Source organism: Phalacrocorax carbo, chromosome 2 (assembly GCF_963921805.1).
Source record: "Phalacrocorax carbo chromosome 2, bPhaCar2.1, whole genome shotgun sequence".
Taxonomy (NCBI): Eukaryota; Metazoa; Chordata; class Aves; order Suliformes; family Phalacrocoracidae; genus Phalacrocorax; species Phalacrocorax carbo.
Window position 1 is genome coordinate 160957939 of NC_087514.1, and position 17137 is coordinate 160975075.

Sequence of the window (17137 nt, forward strand, 5' to 3'; positions counted from 1 at the left end):
CGTGGGTGAAGCCACGCTCCAGCCGCCATCTTAGCACCCTGCCCTCACTTGGAGGCGAAGCCTTCGCTGGTTGTGGGCGCTGCTGTCTCCGTGCTGTCGTATAGGTCAGCCTGGCTTGCTCGTCCCCTGGGACGTGGCGGGGTCGTGGTAGTGGTTGTCTTTCAGGTGCTGGGCTACCTGAGTGAGTATCCCTTTAAGATCCCGAAGAAAATAGAATTTTCTTTTAACTAATAACAATGAACATGTGAGCCTTGCAAAACAGAATTTGGAGGCCAGAGAAGGGAGCTGAGAGATAGGGAAGTGTTTGTTATGACTATAACCTTGAAGAGAGTGGAGAAACTGATAAAAGCAAGCATCCCCCCTCAGAAAGTGCTGAGAACTGGGTGATAAAGTGTATAGTCAAGGAGAACAACTAATTGGGGTGTGGATAAGAACGAAAACTAAGTGTCCTTTGGGTGAACTATCCTCATTATAATGCTGAAAATCACACCCGTAGGCTAGAACACCCCTCCAATAAGCCCCTTACCCTCTGAGTATATGTGGTAAATTTAAAGGGAGCTGTACCTTTTAGTTGAAATGAGAAAGAAATTAACCAATTATTAGCTGAGGGGTGTGAATATTCGCCGTGACTGACACATTTAACTGTATAAATGCCTAATCATTTCTCAGCATGGTGTGCTAGCTTTGTGGAGTTACCACCTAGCACCCATCTTGGTGCTAAAAAGAATTAAATACCTGTGCTCTGTGTGTAGTTTGGCGTTTTGCACACCAAGCAAATGAATGTGCTTTTCAGGATAACACCTAGGAGGGGTTGGGCCTGGAGGAGGCGGGGGGGCACGGCAGCCACCCCTCAGCTGCAGCCCCTCCGTTTGTGAGGCGAAAGGGGCTGAGGGGGAGCATCTCCCAAAGGGCTGAGGTGCTCTGAAAGGCGCTGGGGAGGATCAACGCGTGATTTTTTTCACTGTGCTCTTTGAGGGCAGTGTTTGGAGCGAGCTTTCATATGTGCACTTACATTTCCCCTTCAGGGGTGGTGGGCAGGTTCTTGCCTGCTTGTGGGGCTGTTAAGACTTAACCTGGGTTTGGAGACTGGGCTGGAAGAATACATGGTGTGTGTGTGCAAAACCTGGTACTAAACCCCACCTCAAGCTGAGGTGGTGCTGGAGTGTCGCCTCTAGGCCCCGTGATGTCCTAGAGTGGGAGAGGGTATACGGCTACACAGACATTTGGTTGTACAATATAGGCTGCTCAATGTCGCATTTGTATGGGGGGCCCTCAAAGGGTTGAGGCTTGCTCCTGCAATCATTTTGGTGCCTGTAAAAGAGATAAGTGCTCTTTTAATGGGTTACACCTGAAATAATTAACTCCTGTGACCAGCTGTCCCAACAGCAAAGGGGTTTTATTCTAACTGCTCTGATGTGTGACTGAAATCATTGCACTGGAGTATTATTTATTCCAGGATGGATGGGCTTCCAGGACTGTCCTTATGTAAAACATTTTACTTAGGCAGTCATGCACGCTAGGTGGGGGTGCTGCATACTGCAGCTTTGGAAATGGGAACGTCAGGGGTATTGTGAGCTTCTGAACAAGACACTGAACCAGAATTTCAAGAATCTGGGCTCCCTGTGTGCATAAATCAGTCAAGTTTGCTTACTGATAAAATAAGATTGCCATAAAAACAAGTTTACTCTTGAGTTAATTGCTTGAAACTTAGCTAAAGCTATGGCAACAGAGTGACGCAAGTTCCTGTCCCACGATCTCCAAATGTGAAGAAGCTAACAGTAAAGGGTTTTGAAAATCTGTTGCCCTTGAGAGCTAGGGCTTTCTAATATTTGAAGGTTTCATTTTTTCTCTCATGTTTTCCTGTTTCATTTTTACTATGGCTGCTTTAGGAAAAAAAATAATTTTATCATTAGAAAATGTGCCTGTGTAATATTTAAGTCTCTTGAAATGTAAATAGAGCAACTTTTCTTAAAACTGAAACTAATCCACTAACAAATCAAAATTTACTGAAATTGTTCTTCCATAATGTCCTTGAGAATTAAACTGAAAGACTTCTCTGAAGGCAAAATGCCTATTCTAAATAAGTTCCAGTCAGTACAAGGCACAGTAATATGCTAGAGGACCCTCAGGAAAGGACAAAGTGTTTGTATGAAAGTGCTTACAAAGGAGTTAGTCCATGCATAAACCTGCGCTGAGTTTTAAATCAAGGTATTCAAGGTCCATGTTTAATTAAGATAACTAATTCAAAGCACTATGAAATCAATTTAAAAATATTAGCAGAAAATAATATCACTAATTTAGTTTGAATGGGTTTATAGAGTAGGTAAGCGGCTAGATAAGGTTATAAACTTTCTGTGATAATGATTTAAAAGTTGAAGTTGCATTCGCTGAAATGTCAAGCGCATCATTGCAAGTATCTAGACAAAATGATCGTGAATTAATTTTTTTAATAGTTTTAATAGTGGCCTCTTGCTAACATGGGATTTTTCTTTCAGTTATTCCTTTAGCTTTATTTGGTTCTCTTGTGGTCCACAGACTTGGAGATATAACAAAAATAACACTCCAGTATAATGATAGGCAGGAGTACAAATCAGCAAGACAAGTAAATAGAAAGCTAATATATACCACATATCAAAGGACAATAAATTTTTTTTAAGTACATCACAGGATCACAGCATGGTAGGGGTTGGAAGGGACCTCTGGAGTTCATCTCGTCCAACCCCCTGCTGGAGCAGGCACACCCAGGGCAGGGGGCACAGGAACGTGTCCAGGTGGGGTTTGAATATCTTCAGGGAAGGGACTCCACAACCTCTCTGGGCAGCCTGTGCCCCTGCTCTGGCACCCGCACAGCAAAGGGGTTTGTCCTCATATTCAGGTAGAACTTCCTGTGTTCCAACTTGTGCCCATTGCCCTTGGCCTGTCATTTGGCACCACTGGAAATAGTCTGGCCCCATCCTCTTGACACCCACCCTTCAGATATTTATAGGCATTGATGAGATCCCTGCTCAGTCTTGTCTTCTCCAGGCTGAACAAACCCAGGTCTCTCAGCCTTTCCTCAAAAGGGAGATGCTCCTGTCCCCTGATCATCTTGGTAGCTCTCCGCTGGACTCTCTCCAGTAGCTCCCTGTCTGTCTTGAACTGGGAAGCCCAGAACTGGACGCAGCACTCCAGATGTGGCCTCACTGGGGTGGATAGGGTGTTGGTTTCTCCTCCCAAGTAACAAGCTATAGGACAAGAGTACATGGCCTCAAGTTGCACCAGGGGAGGTTTAGATGAGATTTTAGGAAGAATTTTTTCACTGAAAGGGTTGTCAAACATTGGAACAGGCTGCCCAGGGAAGGTACTGAGTCACCATCCATGGGGGGTTTTAAGACACATGTAGATGTGGTGCTTTGGGACATGGTTTAGTGGTGGGACTTGGCAGTGGTAGCTTAACAGTTGGACTTGATGATCTTACATGTCTCTTCCAACCTAAATGATTCTATGATTCTGCTGTTTTATTGAGGATGAATGGTGAATTCTTGAGGAGTTACTGTTGTGTACTCATCATTAGTGGTACTAGCTAGTGCTTTTTGGCACTGTCTTAAGGACTGTCACTTCCAGGAGACAAGGTGCCTACCTACCCGCTGGTGGTGGCTGGATTGGTGTGGGACACTACAGAGTTTGGGTCTGAAACTGTGGAGTGGTGTAGAGGAAATGACATTTGCCCAGAGGGATTAAAATAGCATTGCATTCCCTCTTTTTTTTTTTTTTTATTTTTGTGGACCTAACAAAGTACTGTGGTACACTTACAGCTGTGAATGTCCTTCAACGGAAGTGCAGGCTCTGACAGACCTATGCAAACATCTCCAGATATAGTATCCTCCATAAAGGACAACAGAAGTCAGTGGAATTGTATGAAGGATCAATGGTTTGAAGTTGTGTTGGATGCAAAGAAAATAGTAGTTTCTCTTAGAAATGGTAACACTGCTATCTCTTTGTCAACAGGATTTTATTTGCATATTGGTATTAACTCTTTTTTCAAGATGTCTTATGAGGGGATGGTTTATTTTTCTTGCTGAGAAGAGTTTGTGTCTAGAAGGGCATACACCACAGCTGAGCATCTTTGGCATCTTTTTTTTCTTTGCTCGCGTTTTCTGTGTGTGTGGATAGTGTGGTTTTGAGGCAATGGTGGTAACTGGGGATGTGTGTTTGCACAGATCATGAAGGGCTTTGTGGGCTGTCCACCTGATCCTCATTTTGCTGTCCTTTCAGGGCTCAGGTAGATATGGAATAGTTCAGAAGAGCCAGTGGTTGCCAGGTGTATAGCTTGAAATGAAAGGGGGAGACATTTCATGTCTCCAGTTTTTCTGAAGCCTACATTTGAGAAAGATCCCTGTCTGAATACTTGCAGCCAGAAGTGGGTGATACATAGATCATGTTTTTGTCATTGAAAAGCACCCACAAAAGAGGGTCTCCTTCTAAAGATCTTGCAGGAGGGGAGACCAGGAATAACTAGTCACTTTTAAAAACTTGCATAGGTTTGTGGTGCAGTTGTGCCATGAGAGAAAATGTTAAACCCTATCTATAAAAAGTAGTTGTATTACTACAGTTATATTTGTGTCGCTGAAATGGTTGTATCCCCTTTGTGCATATACAGCTGTAACAGCAGAAAACTGCATTATACTTCTGGAAGGAATGTTGATATATGGTATTGGGGAGCTAAGTAAGTATTTCAGACTTCTGTTTCCTAATGAAATACTGGGGATAGATGGGAACCAACAATATGTTATTATAGAATTTATATGTAGGACAAAGGTGACATTTGCTAAGTCCCATTAAAACGACAATAGAAACAAGCAGAGGTTTTATTCATTGATTTTAAAAATACACACATCAGAAAGTATCTTGAACATCTTTTTTTCGAGGAAAGTGAATGATGAAATCATACGCTAAGTGTACCAATCACCTTCAATACTGTTTCATTTGTTACTTGTTTATTGTCAAAGATCACCATACTGAAATATAGCCTAGCTGCTTCATCAGTAGTTCTACTAGTCTTTGTTATAGCTCTTTCAGATATTTCCAATATTTCTGTGATAAAATCTTAGTTTCTAAAATCACTAATCTGAAAATAGGAAAAAAAAAAGATTAAATGGCTCTTATGTCTCAAATAATAGAAGTGAGTATCTGTCATTGCAGCCCAGCATGTTCATGAGAACATCTCATTTTACACTGTACTGTAAAACATCAGATCATATAGTAAGGATCTTCCTTGGCTAATAAAATTAGTAGACCCTCAGCAGGTCAATCAGTGTAACTAGGAAGACTACTTTGCTGTTTTTAGTCAAGTTTTTGAGTAAGTTTTATTTATTACTGAATGTCCTCATTGTGAGACATATAATCCAAGCCTTCTTGCTGCTTCAGAAATTCTCGGCCCTTTCTTATTAGGGAAAGGGTAAAAGTTCAGTTTATTGCAGTCTGGCATGCATTTTGTAGAAGAAATATGTTGATGTGTCCAGACTGCTGAAGTGGCTGATTTCAGAGGAGGCTTTTGGCAGGTGCTTGAAAAGTTGCTGCCATTCTCTTTGCTGAAACTGTTCAACATGCTTGAACTTCCCAGATGACTGAGCACAGATAGTTCACTGGCTCCATCTGACTCCTTGGGTTGCAGTGTGCTGTTTCCCTTTGAAATCGGTCTCTGATTGTCAAAACTGCATGGCCTGTCCTTGCAGTGGGAAAGATCCCAGGTAACCCCTTGACAAGGGGCTTGCCCCAGGCGGTGAATTCCCAGGTGGGTACGCCATGGTGAGTTGTCTTGTACGTTGCTATTGCTGGTCATCTCCAGTTTGACCTTTCTGACAGGAACATGTTCTCTAAATGACTTTGGTCTACTAATTTTTTTATTAATTAAAACAGCATTGACCATTGTTTCTGGGAGAACAGATTCATATTCACCTACAAGAGAAATGCATATATGCACATTACTGTGGTGGCAAAAACTAAGGGTATAATTTCTGTGGGATAAACTCAATGGAAGAGCTTTAACAGATGAGTTTCTCTGTACTTTCCATCTGTGTCTGAGAGTAGTGCAAGTTCCTCTGATGCCAGGTTATGGAGTAAAATATTTCATGCTTGGTTTTGCAGTTTTGAGGACATAAATGGTACCCTAGGGTTGGTCAAATAAGAATGGAGATTTATTAAGTCAATATTGATCTAACCAGTACTCTTAAGACTCATTAACAACACAGATTGAGAATTGACTTTCAGTAATTATTTTCTTGTAAGCAAAAATTCTTAAGGTGAGCAGGGACTTGCTCCATGTGTTGGCAGATGCTGTGATTTGGAAGACAAAAATGTGCTGTTTGATACTGTTTGAAGTTTGTATTCACAATTTAAAAATACCATGACCGCTTCTAGATGAAACAAATTGTGAATTTCTTTCTTCTTGATGAGGGATCATTAACATATAGGCTTGTATTTTAATATTTTACTGCAATTTTGCTATTGTAGCCACTGTAATGGTATAAAGAGGCTTATTACACTAGTGTTGCCTGAATGATCGCTTAGAGGAAAAATGCGCTTGCTCCATGAATGGCATAGAGTAGCTGTAAAAGTGAGAGAGGATCTGGTCAGTATGAAAGTTACTGTTAGAAATGTAGAAGGTATTAGGGACAGAAATGCTAATGCTACTCTAATTACATGTAGCAGCCCTCAAATTACTGAACATGACTGGCTTTCTCTGCCATGAAAATGAAGAGAAATTGAACTATTATAAATAGAAACATTACACTAAGGAGAAACAGTGCTGTTGACATTGCAAGTATTAATGAAATACACTTCAGTTAAATACAGTTTAAAGTAGGAGTTGTGCAGAATGCTGACCTTATTTACAGGGCTGGGTTATAGGAACTGTGTCTGTTGCACAGAGTTATGAAGCGTATTAAAGTGAAAAAAAGTAGACATAGAAGAGTGCTGGTGATATTCCGAAACAGAATATTCAAATAGCCATTTTAAAAGTATTGTAACCCTGAATTTGAAATGAAGCTCCTTCAAATAGGATGCTGCCTTTAAAAAAACCAACAGCACAACACCCCCTTTGTAACTGCTTTTCATACCATCTGTATAAGGAACTATTTGAAGATATCAGACCTGGCTGATTTACTTGCAGTAAATGAACCTGTACAACAGGGCTTCGGCTAAGGAGGGGCTTTCACTGCTGTCTTTGGCTCCCACTGCTGAAGCAACACCACCAGCACTGATTTTTTTCTGCTCCCTGGGTTGGCCACGTAGGGTTGATCTGATAAGAGCTGCTTTGCAGCATGGCTCTGGGAGTGAGAACTCTGTCAGCTCACATCATCTGCTCTCCTGCAGTGTTACCAGGAGAAAGGAGACTAAAGCGCATGCAGAGCTCAGAAGTGTGGATATGTTTGTGCTATGTCTATACACTGAAGTGTGCTAACAGAATTTCCTGGGGTGAAGCCATCCATAGAGATAAGAACACATAGTTCTCTATCATGGAACAGTGAGAATCAAAGTTATGACTGGACTTTATCCAGAAGATAAAGCTAAGCTTGAGTGGCTGCGAAAAGTCCACTCGCAAAACAGATCCCACTGTGTTCTGCAGATTCTTGTTCGTGTTCTGCTCGTTCTGCATATGTGAGAGAAAAAGTGAGAGAAGGAACTGAGAAACTCTGAGGTGATGCAGCTTGGCATATTCTTGTGGACGTAATTGCGCTCTTGGCTGAACTGGCATTGATAGGCAACATCAGGTCTTATCTTGAACCTTAACTTACCTTGAACCTTACGAACAGGTCATCAGAAGAATTGTGATCTGGCTTGAGTTGATCAGAGAATTCAAAGTAATGCATCTAGTCCAATTTTAATAGTCTGGACTGGTTTTGAGTTCAGGTTTGATTTGACTCCTTGGCTACAGGTGCGGCACACAAAATTGAGCAATAACATCTAGAAATGTGAGAGTCCTGAACCACTGTGTGTTAAATTAACACACATTCAGCACTCTCTACGCTTCTAAACAAAGCTTTAATTAGACAGATATTTGGTCTGTTGTTTGTTTTTTGTTTGTTTTGTTCTTTTTTTTTTTTTTAATGTGCATAGTGGCCTTGTTGCAGGGATGTTTACCATTTGGCCTTTTTCATATGCTGTCATTATAGACAGATACTTCTAAGGTTCTGGGGTGACAAAAGTTAATCTTGTTTCAAGTTAGCTTGGGAAATTCTTGGAAGAAAGATCTCTGCAGTCAGAGCCCCAGTGTTTATTCTGCTGAATGCTCCCATTTAATTCCTAAAGTAAATACTGTTTTTTCAGCTTCTTAGCCCATAAGTAATGAATACACTTTTGTACTATCCCCTCGCTAGTGACTTTCAAATCTTGTGCTCTTTGTTCTCAAATAATCAGGAATGGGCAGAAGCATGAGCATGGCCGTATGTATTGGGGAAGGAACAGAAGAAAGTTGGTTTCAGGTGACTTCTTCAGGTTACTAACCCACCAGTGAAAAACCTTGAGAAGTCAGAGAATCTTAAGTTCTGTTTAAAGGTCCGCAATTTTGTGACTGGCAATCAGGTAGTGACATACAGAGCTAAAAGTCCTCAAGGAAACTTGGGAGTTAACATTCCAGCAGTGGTGCAATAAACCTGAAGTGCTCAAAATCCCTGTGGTACCACAGAAGGACAGCTTGTCTGTCTGGCAGAAACAAGTTAGAGTTTTACTAGTTACAATAAAGACCTTTGGCAGGGATTTTAAGACCACGAGGGACTAAAGGTGCCCTCCTTCCATTATGATTGAATCTCACAAAGTTTTTATGTCTGGTCTCTGAGGTTTGTGTGTATGTATGTGTGGGGTTGTGGTGGTGCTGTTGTTGTAGTCCCATTCCCAGCCCAGCCATAATCTTACCCCCTAGGCAGGGAAACAATTTGCTGCCAGTACAAAGTCCTGGTACGTACATGGACAGCCTTTTGGTACTAGGTGGAATTTCTGGGTAGTTTAAGCTCTTAACTTAAGCAGTGTAGGGCAGTGGGCTATCCCGATATAGCAGTGTTAATTTCTGCTTGACATACTCGTGGAAACTGATGCATATAACAGGTTCAAAGTGCTGAGCTACATAATAGGTTTTCCCAGCTTCCACAGGAATGTGTAAGATCAACTTTCAGGACATTGAGAACTCAGCATAACAAAAAAACCCCAAACTTCAACTGCTTTTAACAGTAACATTAATCCTTTCCACACAGGTTGTTTAAAGATAGAAGTTCAGTGCAGTAGGTTATGTGGTTTTGTGAATGTTTTGGGTTATGTGTATGTATATGGAAATATTTATATGTGAACTTCCAGCCCTACTGAATTTTAAACTTCCCAGAAACTGTGCAGTCCTACTTTCTTATGTCTCTTCTCTAATCTTCAAATGGTGTCCTTGCAAAAATTCTGCTCTGATTACATTCATTATATCTGAAGCTTCATTTGAATTTAATCTGAATACAGACATCTGCATTCTTTCTTTAACTGACTTACATTTTTGCTGTAGCTGATTAGATGGGCTTTTTGTCTTCAAGTTAGTTGCCTTTTCATACCTGATAAAATAAGCTTGTGTGAGTATATATATGTATCTTCCTCACAGAGATTTAAATTATTTCAGTATAAGAATTTCTAGCCATTTGGATGAAAGAATGTTGACGAAGTGAAGCTGTTCTATAGTTCATAATTGTGTGCTTTTTAATTTGTTTTGATGATATAATCTGACACAAAATCTAGAACTGCTGAAAAATATAGAGGAAAATGTAAGGAATGAAATAAACTAAGTTCTGCATTTGTTGAGCTAAATCCTATTATGAGAGGTGAATGAAGCATGTTTTTCATATTGCAATTAAATTCAGAAGACAATGTCATTAATTGACTTGGTATTCTCAATATCACTTTAACTTGGAAAGTAAATGAAAATATATCAGTGTAGTATTGTAAGCAGCAGTCTAACTAAAAACTTTAAAATATCTGGAAGTTTCTTATATAAAATCTGTCTGACGTAGCAGGTAGATGAGTGATACATATCATTACTTGTTTTTCTACTTATGTACTTTCCAAGCAATATGCCATTAAAACACTTTCAAAATGGGACCTATTGTTCAAAGCTTCTATCTTAGTTACCCACTATAACTCTTAGTATAAGTTATTTTTTAACAAAACCCCAACTTGTACTAGTCACTTGATATTTGCCACTACTTCCTGTAGTCTTGTAGGACACATTTCTCTACGCAGATAAAGAAGAAGGGAAAAAGAGGCAGAAGACCCAGATTTGCTTGTTCTAATAGAAGCATTCAAGAGAGCAAAAATGTTACAGGATACATTGCAAAAGAACACTGATGGTAGACATGAAGTACGTGGCTCCTGTAAGAGTTACCGTTTATGTTTATAATTCTACTTTACTGACCTTATCTCAAATACATTCATCTGTTTCAAATTCACCTTAAGTGTTTCACTGCCGTGAAGCTAATTGATGTAAGCATAAGACCACCTTTCAGTGAAATGAACAAAAAACCAAAATGACAGAAAAGGAACTCGCTTTGTACCTCTGTTGAAGCTGAGCATAAAAAGAACAAAGCTAGGAGTTATGCAAGATTTAAAGCATTAGTCTATACATCTACATTTGCATTGTTTCCTATAATTCTTTTAAATATAAGCATACCTGTTTTAAATACAATAATGTGTGACTGCAGTTTTTGCTTCTGTTTTATGTGGTCATACTGCTCCTCAAGTAAGCTTACATCCATCTTGGTTGGCTGCTTATCATGATCTGAAGCCTGTTGCTCTGAGGTATGAGTCACTAAAAAAATACCAGTCATGTATTTGTAAGCCTTCGCCAGCTGTTCCAACAAGGAAGAAAAAGTCATGCAGAAGCAGGACGTTTTCTTCATTGTGTTGGCAAAAAAGTAAATTGAGTATGAAGCATCTGAAATCTTCCTAAATGAAGAAGTAATTTTCTTTTACGTATGCTGACTTCTTTTAGAAGCTGCGTGGTTCACTCTGAAGTTGTGGTTTTCAGTCAGCTTGTTCTAATGCAGTGCGTCTGGAGCTACTGCATGCAGAGTTCATGATTATAACTGGATAGTTGGATTTAATATTGACTTAAGGTAGTGAGCATATGAAGCTTTGCCAAAAAAAACAGTGAAATGTAAAACCCCATTGAACACAGGTGCACAAAGGGCTGGGTAATACTGGTTTATGTAGTAATGTTAATTCTTAAAGGGTTGCTGTCATGGTGACCTCCCCAAGACAGTAGTTCCACCAGGAAAATCTTTCTGCAGGTTTCTTTCCATGTATTTTGTGTCTTTCCCCTCCACCCTCTCTTCCTTAACTTTCATCCAGTTTCATTCTTGCTGCCACTCCTTGGGGGAGGGGAGTGGGAGAGAGGATTTGTTATACCTGAATAATTTTGTGCTTATTGCTCCCTTTTAAGAATGTGTTAAAAGTATTCAGGCCTGGGTGCAGAGTCAAAACAGTGCGTGCCAATGGCACTTGGAATTGGGAGGCTGGAGATAGGAATGCCTTACTCTGACCCATTCAGTTTTTCTGCCTTTCTATAAAATGAAATAAACTGTAGAAGTAATCGTTTCCTTACTGAGAGCTGAGCAAACTCTTCAAATACATGGTAAGCCACAGTTTAAAACTTACCATACATGTTACAGTATTATCTAACAATGAGGCAAAACTTTTAAAAATACATGGCTTTTGATCATATCAAAGTACGAGACTGTGTCTGCACTATGAACTGCAAGTTTCTCTCCCTCAAATAGGTCCATCTGATGCTGTTGCAAGGGCCCAAGAGAGTAGTATATGAAAAAATAATGCAGTTAAACAGTTTTTTTAGTGTAATTGTGCATCTGCTACGTTTCTTGCAATGAAAAACGTTGCATAAAAAAACATTGTGAAGGGGCAGGGTGTGGAAAGAATGCTGGTGTGCTGTATTTTTCCAGAAATTATGCAATGATTTGCATCATAAATTATTTACTGAATCAGGATCAAATCCTACAGATCTTGGAATCCCTTTGGAAGTTGAGCGTACACAGGTGACAAGACTCTAGTTATGCAGTGCATAGAGTTCTGGTAAGGCTCAGGAGGCTCACATGTGTAAGTCTGCTGTAATTCACTTAATAATTGCCTTTGCCTTCCCGATATGCTTGTGCCTTGCAGATCCTGTTGCCTACCTCAACTGCAGTCGTCTTCTGCCCTAGCCAGGGAAAGAACAGTAAAATCAATACTTTGTCAGGCACTGTAGATACTCTTCAAGTTAGCTTCTGTCTTGACCCTGGAAAAAGCACGTGTCATGTTGGAGTTGTGCTGATGTATCATGGCTTTGGTAGACCTACTTTGATATTCAGCCTTCAGTAGTGACAAACACTTGTAGAGAGGAGTACCTCAGTTGCCTTGTTTGTTCAGTGTTCTGAGTTGTTGGCACATGGAGTCCTCTTTTGGACCTTCAGGCAGTTGGTTTATACATTGGGGCAGGAGATTTAACTAACCTCGTTACAGTTTGAGCTGGCATTCAATACAAACATTATTAATGGTCATAAAAGTTACCCGACGTTTTTAAAATTCCAGTCACACTGTTTGACTCGCTGACCTCCTGTGAAAGTGACTTGTGCAACGTGACTATGTGTTGCAGAAAGAATTACCGGGATAGCATCTTGAACATGAAACGTAGGCTCTGTCGTAAAAGATGTATGCTTAACTTCTCATTAGAAAAACATTTAAAGTATGAGTTTGTATCTGATCGGAATTTATTATTATTAATTATTTGTACTGTACCGTTCCCTCAGGATCATGGAAAAGCCATCACATTTAGTTATGCAAATGGATTATACAAGGCAATCTCTTCCCAAAAAGTTGCATGGGTAAGCAGGAAAAGAAACCAGATGCCCAGTGAAATGAAGTGAACGAGTCCAGCTGGTACAGCAGATCGCTGGAATCAGGCACAGGATTAGCTTTTGTTTTGCTGAGCCGATCCCATAAACATTGCAGTTTGTTTCCTTTTCAGGGAAAGCTTGTGAACAGGGCATCTTCATTCAGTCTCAAGAGGTGTGTGTGTATGTGTTTGTGTGCATATGCTTTGCTATCAAGGTGCATACGTTGTTTGTGTAATATATGTATTACACAAACACACATATAAAATACATATGTATTACACACACACGTATACCTGTGTGTGTTTTGTGAATAATTTGCAATTGATTGCAAATGATGAATATGGTTCATAAAATGAGTTGCAGGTCTAATCTACATGATATCACAAAGTACATAGGGTTAATTGTGGTTTTGATGCGTAGTGAGCTGATGTTAAGCCACTGACAGAAGCTGGGGAATGGATTCCCTGCGGGTTCTGATCTTATACCATAGCGGAAGAACTTCCTTTGTACCCCAGTCTGTTTAGGTATTACTAATAAAAAGAAATAATTTAATTTTCATATTGTCATACATACACACAAAGCTATGACTTCTGTTTAAATCAATCGTTCAGGCTTCTTTAAATTGAGTTACTTGGATCTGCAGACGACTGTATACTTTTAAAATACGCAGCAGGTGGCACTATTGGAGTTGTATGACTATCTTTGCCTTGCTCCTAAAATGTTAGAGGCTCCCATTCGGCGTGTGGGTTGCTGAGGAATATAAGCAGTCGAGCCATTCCCTAGCACTGGTACACATATTTCCTAAGACTACTATAGGTTCTGAAAATATATTGCCATGATTTGGTTTGTGTAAAAACTTGTCTTTCTTTAATTGAACAAACTCCTGTCAAAAACGTCATCTATGAGTGATTTTCGTTTGATTACCCACTGAAGTCTGAAGTGCCATATTTCCCTTAAGTCTGTTCTTCCATCACACAATGGAAGCAATTCTTCATTTCCTCGAGGCAAAAAAATTTGAGAATACTCCATAATCCAAAAGCAATGGCTCTTAGAACTTGAAGTAGATGTTTACTGCCCTTGACCTTGGTTGCAAAATCTCATTTTAAAAGATGCAACTAATTTTATCTCATACTAATTAATTTGTGAGTAGTAAATTAGTTTTTTATTAAAAAAAAGTTTGGAGGACCTTATAGGAATAATTGTTGATTTAAAGATAATTAAAAATGCTCATAATGGTTAACTGTCTGAATGCACTTCCTGTAACACTGGATTTTACTGCACACCTGGGACCAGAGATATATATGATTATTCATGTTGTTTATATGCAGAATTATAGACATGTCCAACACTGTTCATGCAGGTTACAAAGATAGAATACAAATATCCACAGATTTGTAACTGGCACTGAGACAGAAAATCAAAGTTACTGTGATAATGCCCTTTCTCTAGCTTTCTATAGTGTTTTGTTTTTTTTTTTAATTTAAATGCAGTCTTGAAGTGTTAGAAAGTGACTATTTCATGGTTAGGAAATGTCTGTCATAACAAAAAGAAAGGTGGAAACAGGGTGGCTGCTATTATTTGGGTTCCAGACGGTATTCATAGAATCAGTAGTAATTGTTTACACACATATTTCTATTATTTGAAAGCACAATCTTAAAGCATGCCACGGTTAGGGACTGGTGTAAGCAGTTAGAGCACAGGACCTTCTGATGACACAAGATTATTTTTTGGTGCTCCCTGCATGTCTGTGCTAATGGGATGAAGGAGCCTACGATGCAAGTTTTCATTATGATATTGAGAAGTTCATTCTGATCTAACCTTTCATGTGCTTACAGACATAAAGGGTTCACGTGTGTCAGAGGGAGGGTGGCCCAGCTGTCCTTCAGGTCCCTCTGAAGGTTTGGTGAGCTTGGGTCGTATGTAGTCCACCTTCACATTTCCTTCATAGTATTCAATTTTCCCCTTTTGTCCCTTGGGGCCATTATGTAAATATAATTAGGTAGTGTGTGTGTATGTAGGTATATATCAATATATCTATATATCAAAAATAAATCAGGTATGGTTTTTTAGCTGGTCTGAGAAGGTTGCCTGGTTAGCACAGGCTTGCCAAATTTCTATTCTTGAGATCCCTGAGTTTCCCAGGTGACTGAATCCAGTACCACTGATCCAGTCCTAGTGACTGGGAGGGGTTTTGCAAAACACTGGTGTCCCCAGACTGAGATGGGAGCCGTAGGAAGCTCCAAATTGCTCCAGACCCGTAGAGAGCTCTGGGATCTCTGATCCTGTGCTCTGCCTGGGTGGCTGTGAAGGCTTAAATCGAGGACACCAAGTTAGCACTGAGGGTTTCATACCAATTATCCTGTGCTTCACCGTTAGTACTCGCATATCTAGCTTTGCACGTGTTGAGAACTTGGTGCTATCCAGTTCCCTTTGCAGAACCATATCCTGTTTTTTATTTTGGGGATGGTAAATGCAGTCGTGCTGAAATCACTGGATTCATCTAAGTCGAGTTGTGCTGGTTGCGAGGAGTTAAATGCAGCAGATGTTCTGTATGTGTTTTTTTGTGCCTGGCGTAAGCAGCATTCTCTCAATGCTGAGAGAGCCTCAGAAGGACTCTGTTCTGTCTTGAATCTGTTGGTGCTGAGGATTAAGTAACCTTCCTTTGGAGTGCTACTTGCTGTGGAAAATAAACTGAAATGCTGAAAATTGCTCTTCTAGAGGGCCCCCACTCTGTTGGCTGTCTGTGTTATTACTCCCTCTGTGTAAACCATCAGCATCCAAAATTTAGGGTCAGGAGTCGTTGTTAATTTTGTGGTTCTGCTGTCCTTGCCCACTGATTACTTGTGAGATTCTCTTTTAGAAGTGACAGTGTGCAGAGGCAAGTCTAAGGAGAAACTGAAGTTATTTACCAGTTAGATTTTAAGCAAATGAACCCTGACATCTTTCCTTACCATTTCCCTTGCTTCCTTCTTAGTTCTCGGGTTTCTTAAATTAGTGTGACAAACAAGATGGTTAGGTGTACTCTATTTTGACCTCATAAAACTGTCCATGAGAAGAGGGTGAGGGGGAACTGAATGGCCTTCAATAGTCCTCTTCAGAGGATTTTGGAAATTCATTGAAGCTTCCTTGATCCTACAGATGCCTTAAGTTCCAGTTATTGATAAGCAGGGTTCACATTTCTTGTACTGCTACCTAAGAATCTTTTCCACACCAGCTACTTCTCTGACAGTTTCCTATCCATAGAGTTATGATGGCTAGCGGTCTGGGAGGTGGCTACCACTCGGGAAGGTGAGAGCAGCCTGTTTGTTCTTTCTCCCAACAGACATAACATGCATGTAGGAACTCTGGGAGAGTTTCAGGCAGGGTGTAAAGCAAATTGGATAAGCTATATAAATTTTGTGCCTTGATTTTTCCACCTGTAGACTATGTGATTTTGATTCATTCTTGATTGCAAAATGATTTTTAATCCTTGCAGGATGGTGCTGAAAAGTGCAAGGCTTGGCCCTTATTAGTTTCCACTTCAGGCATTGTTTGAGTAGGAATGAGTTTATCTTTGATTGTTTTTAATCAATAAAATGTACTTATCTGTAAGTGGAGTTTGATAAGAATCAAGTACAGCATGAAAGAACTGGTTAATCTGTTGTTAATGAAAAGTTTTATCTGGATGACAGCATCTTGCTTCTGAGATATTTGCTTTTGAGCATTAGGACATAAACCACTTCAGTATTCATCTTCAAGGAAATCTGCCGAGTGTATAAGTTAACTTTAATAAGCCTTGCAAATGAGTCAAGTTAAGATAGTCCTCCAAAGAGGATGGTTAAGTACTGTTACTATTGTGAGAATGAATATGGACCTGAAATCTGTGCAGGGGAGGAAAGTATCCTAAAAATAATTTGCTATTCAGAAACATCTTTCACTTCACTTCCATGCAGAGATCTCATGAGGAATTTGTACTGCACTTCATAATCACTAGTAGCCTAATTGAGTCAATGAAATCACATCTGTTAAACTAGAGTATGTAAAACCAGATACAGTTCCACAGTGCCTGATTCAGTACCCGCTGAAGTCAACACATGTTCTGTTGAATTGGATAGAAATGATATTGGAGATTTTTCTGTGCATGATTAAATAAAAGCTGCAAATTGACCCATACCTATGAACCTGGCAGTACAATTGAGATTGTGTAGTTGAGGCATCATTTAAATTCTTTTCTTGTACCCGTTGCTCATGTGCATGTGTATGCTTTT

General features: G+C 39.9%; 2 protein-coding genes across 2 annotated transcripts in view; one reads left to right on the plus strand and one right to left on the minus strand.

The window, feature by feature from the left end:
* Positions 1-68: 68 nt before the first annotated feature.
* XYLB (xylulokinase) overlaps positions 69-17137 on the plus strand; it is a 105945-nt gene continuing 88876 nt past the window's right edge. The window contains exon 1 of the mRNA XM_064445091.1: positions 69-181. The gene's annotated coding sequence lies outside the window, so the exon portion shown is untranslated. The remainder of the gene's footprint in view (positions 182-17137) is intronic.
* Positions 5366-10901, minus strand: C2H9orf152 (chromosome 2 C9orf152 homolog). The gene is made up of 2 exons (XM_009504284.2): positions 10673-10901; positions 5366-5937 (listed from the first exon to the last, which is right to left on the minus strand). Exons 1-2 carry the CDS (start codon positions 10899-10901, stop codon positions 5366-5368), a joined length of 801 nt encoding a protein of 266 aa, XP_009502579.2.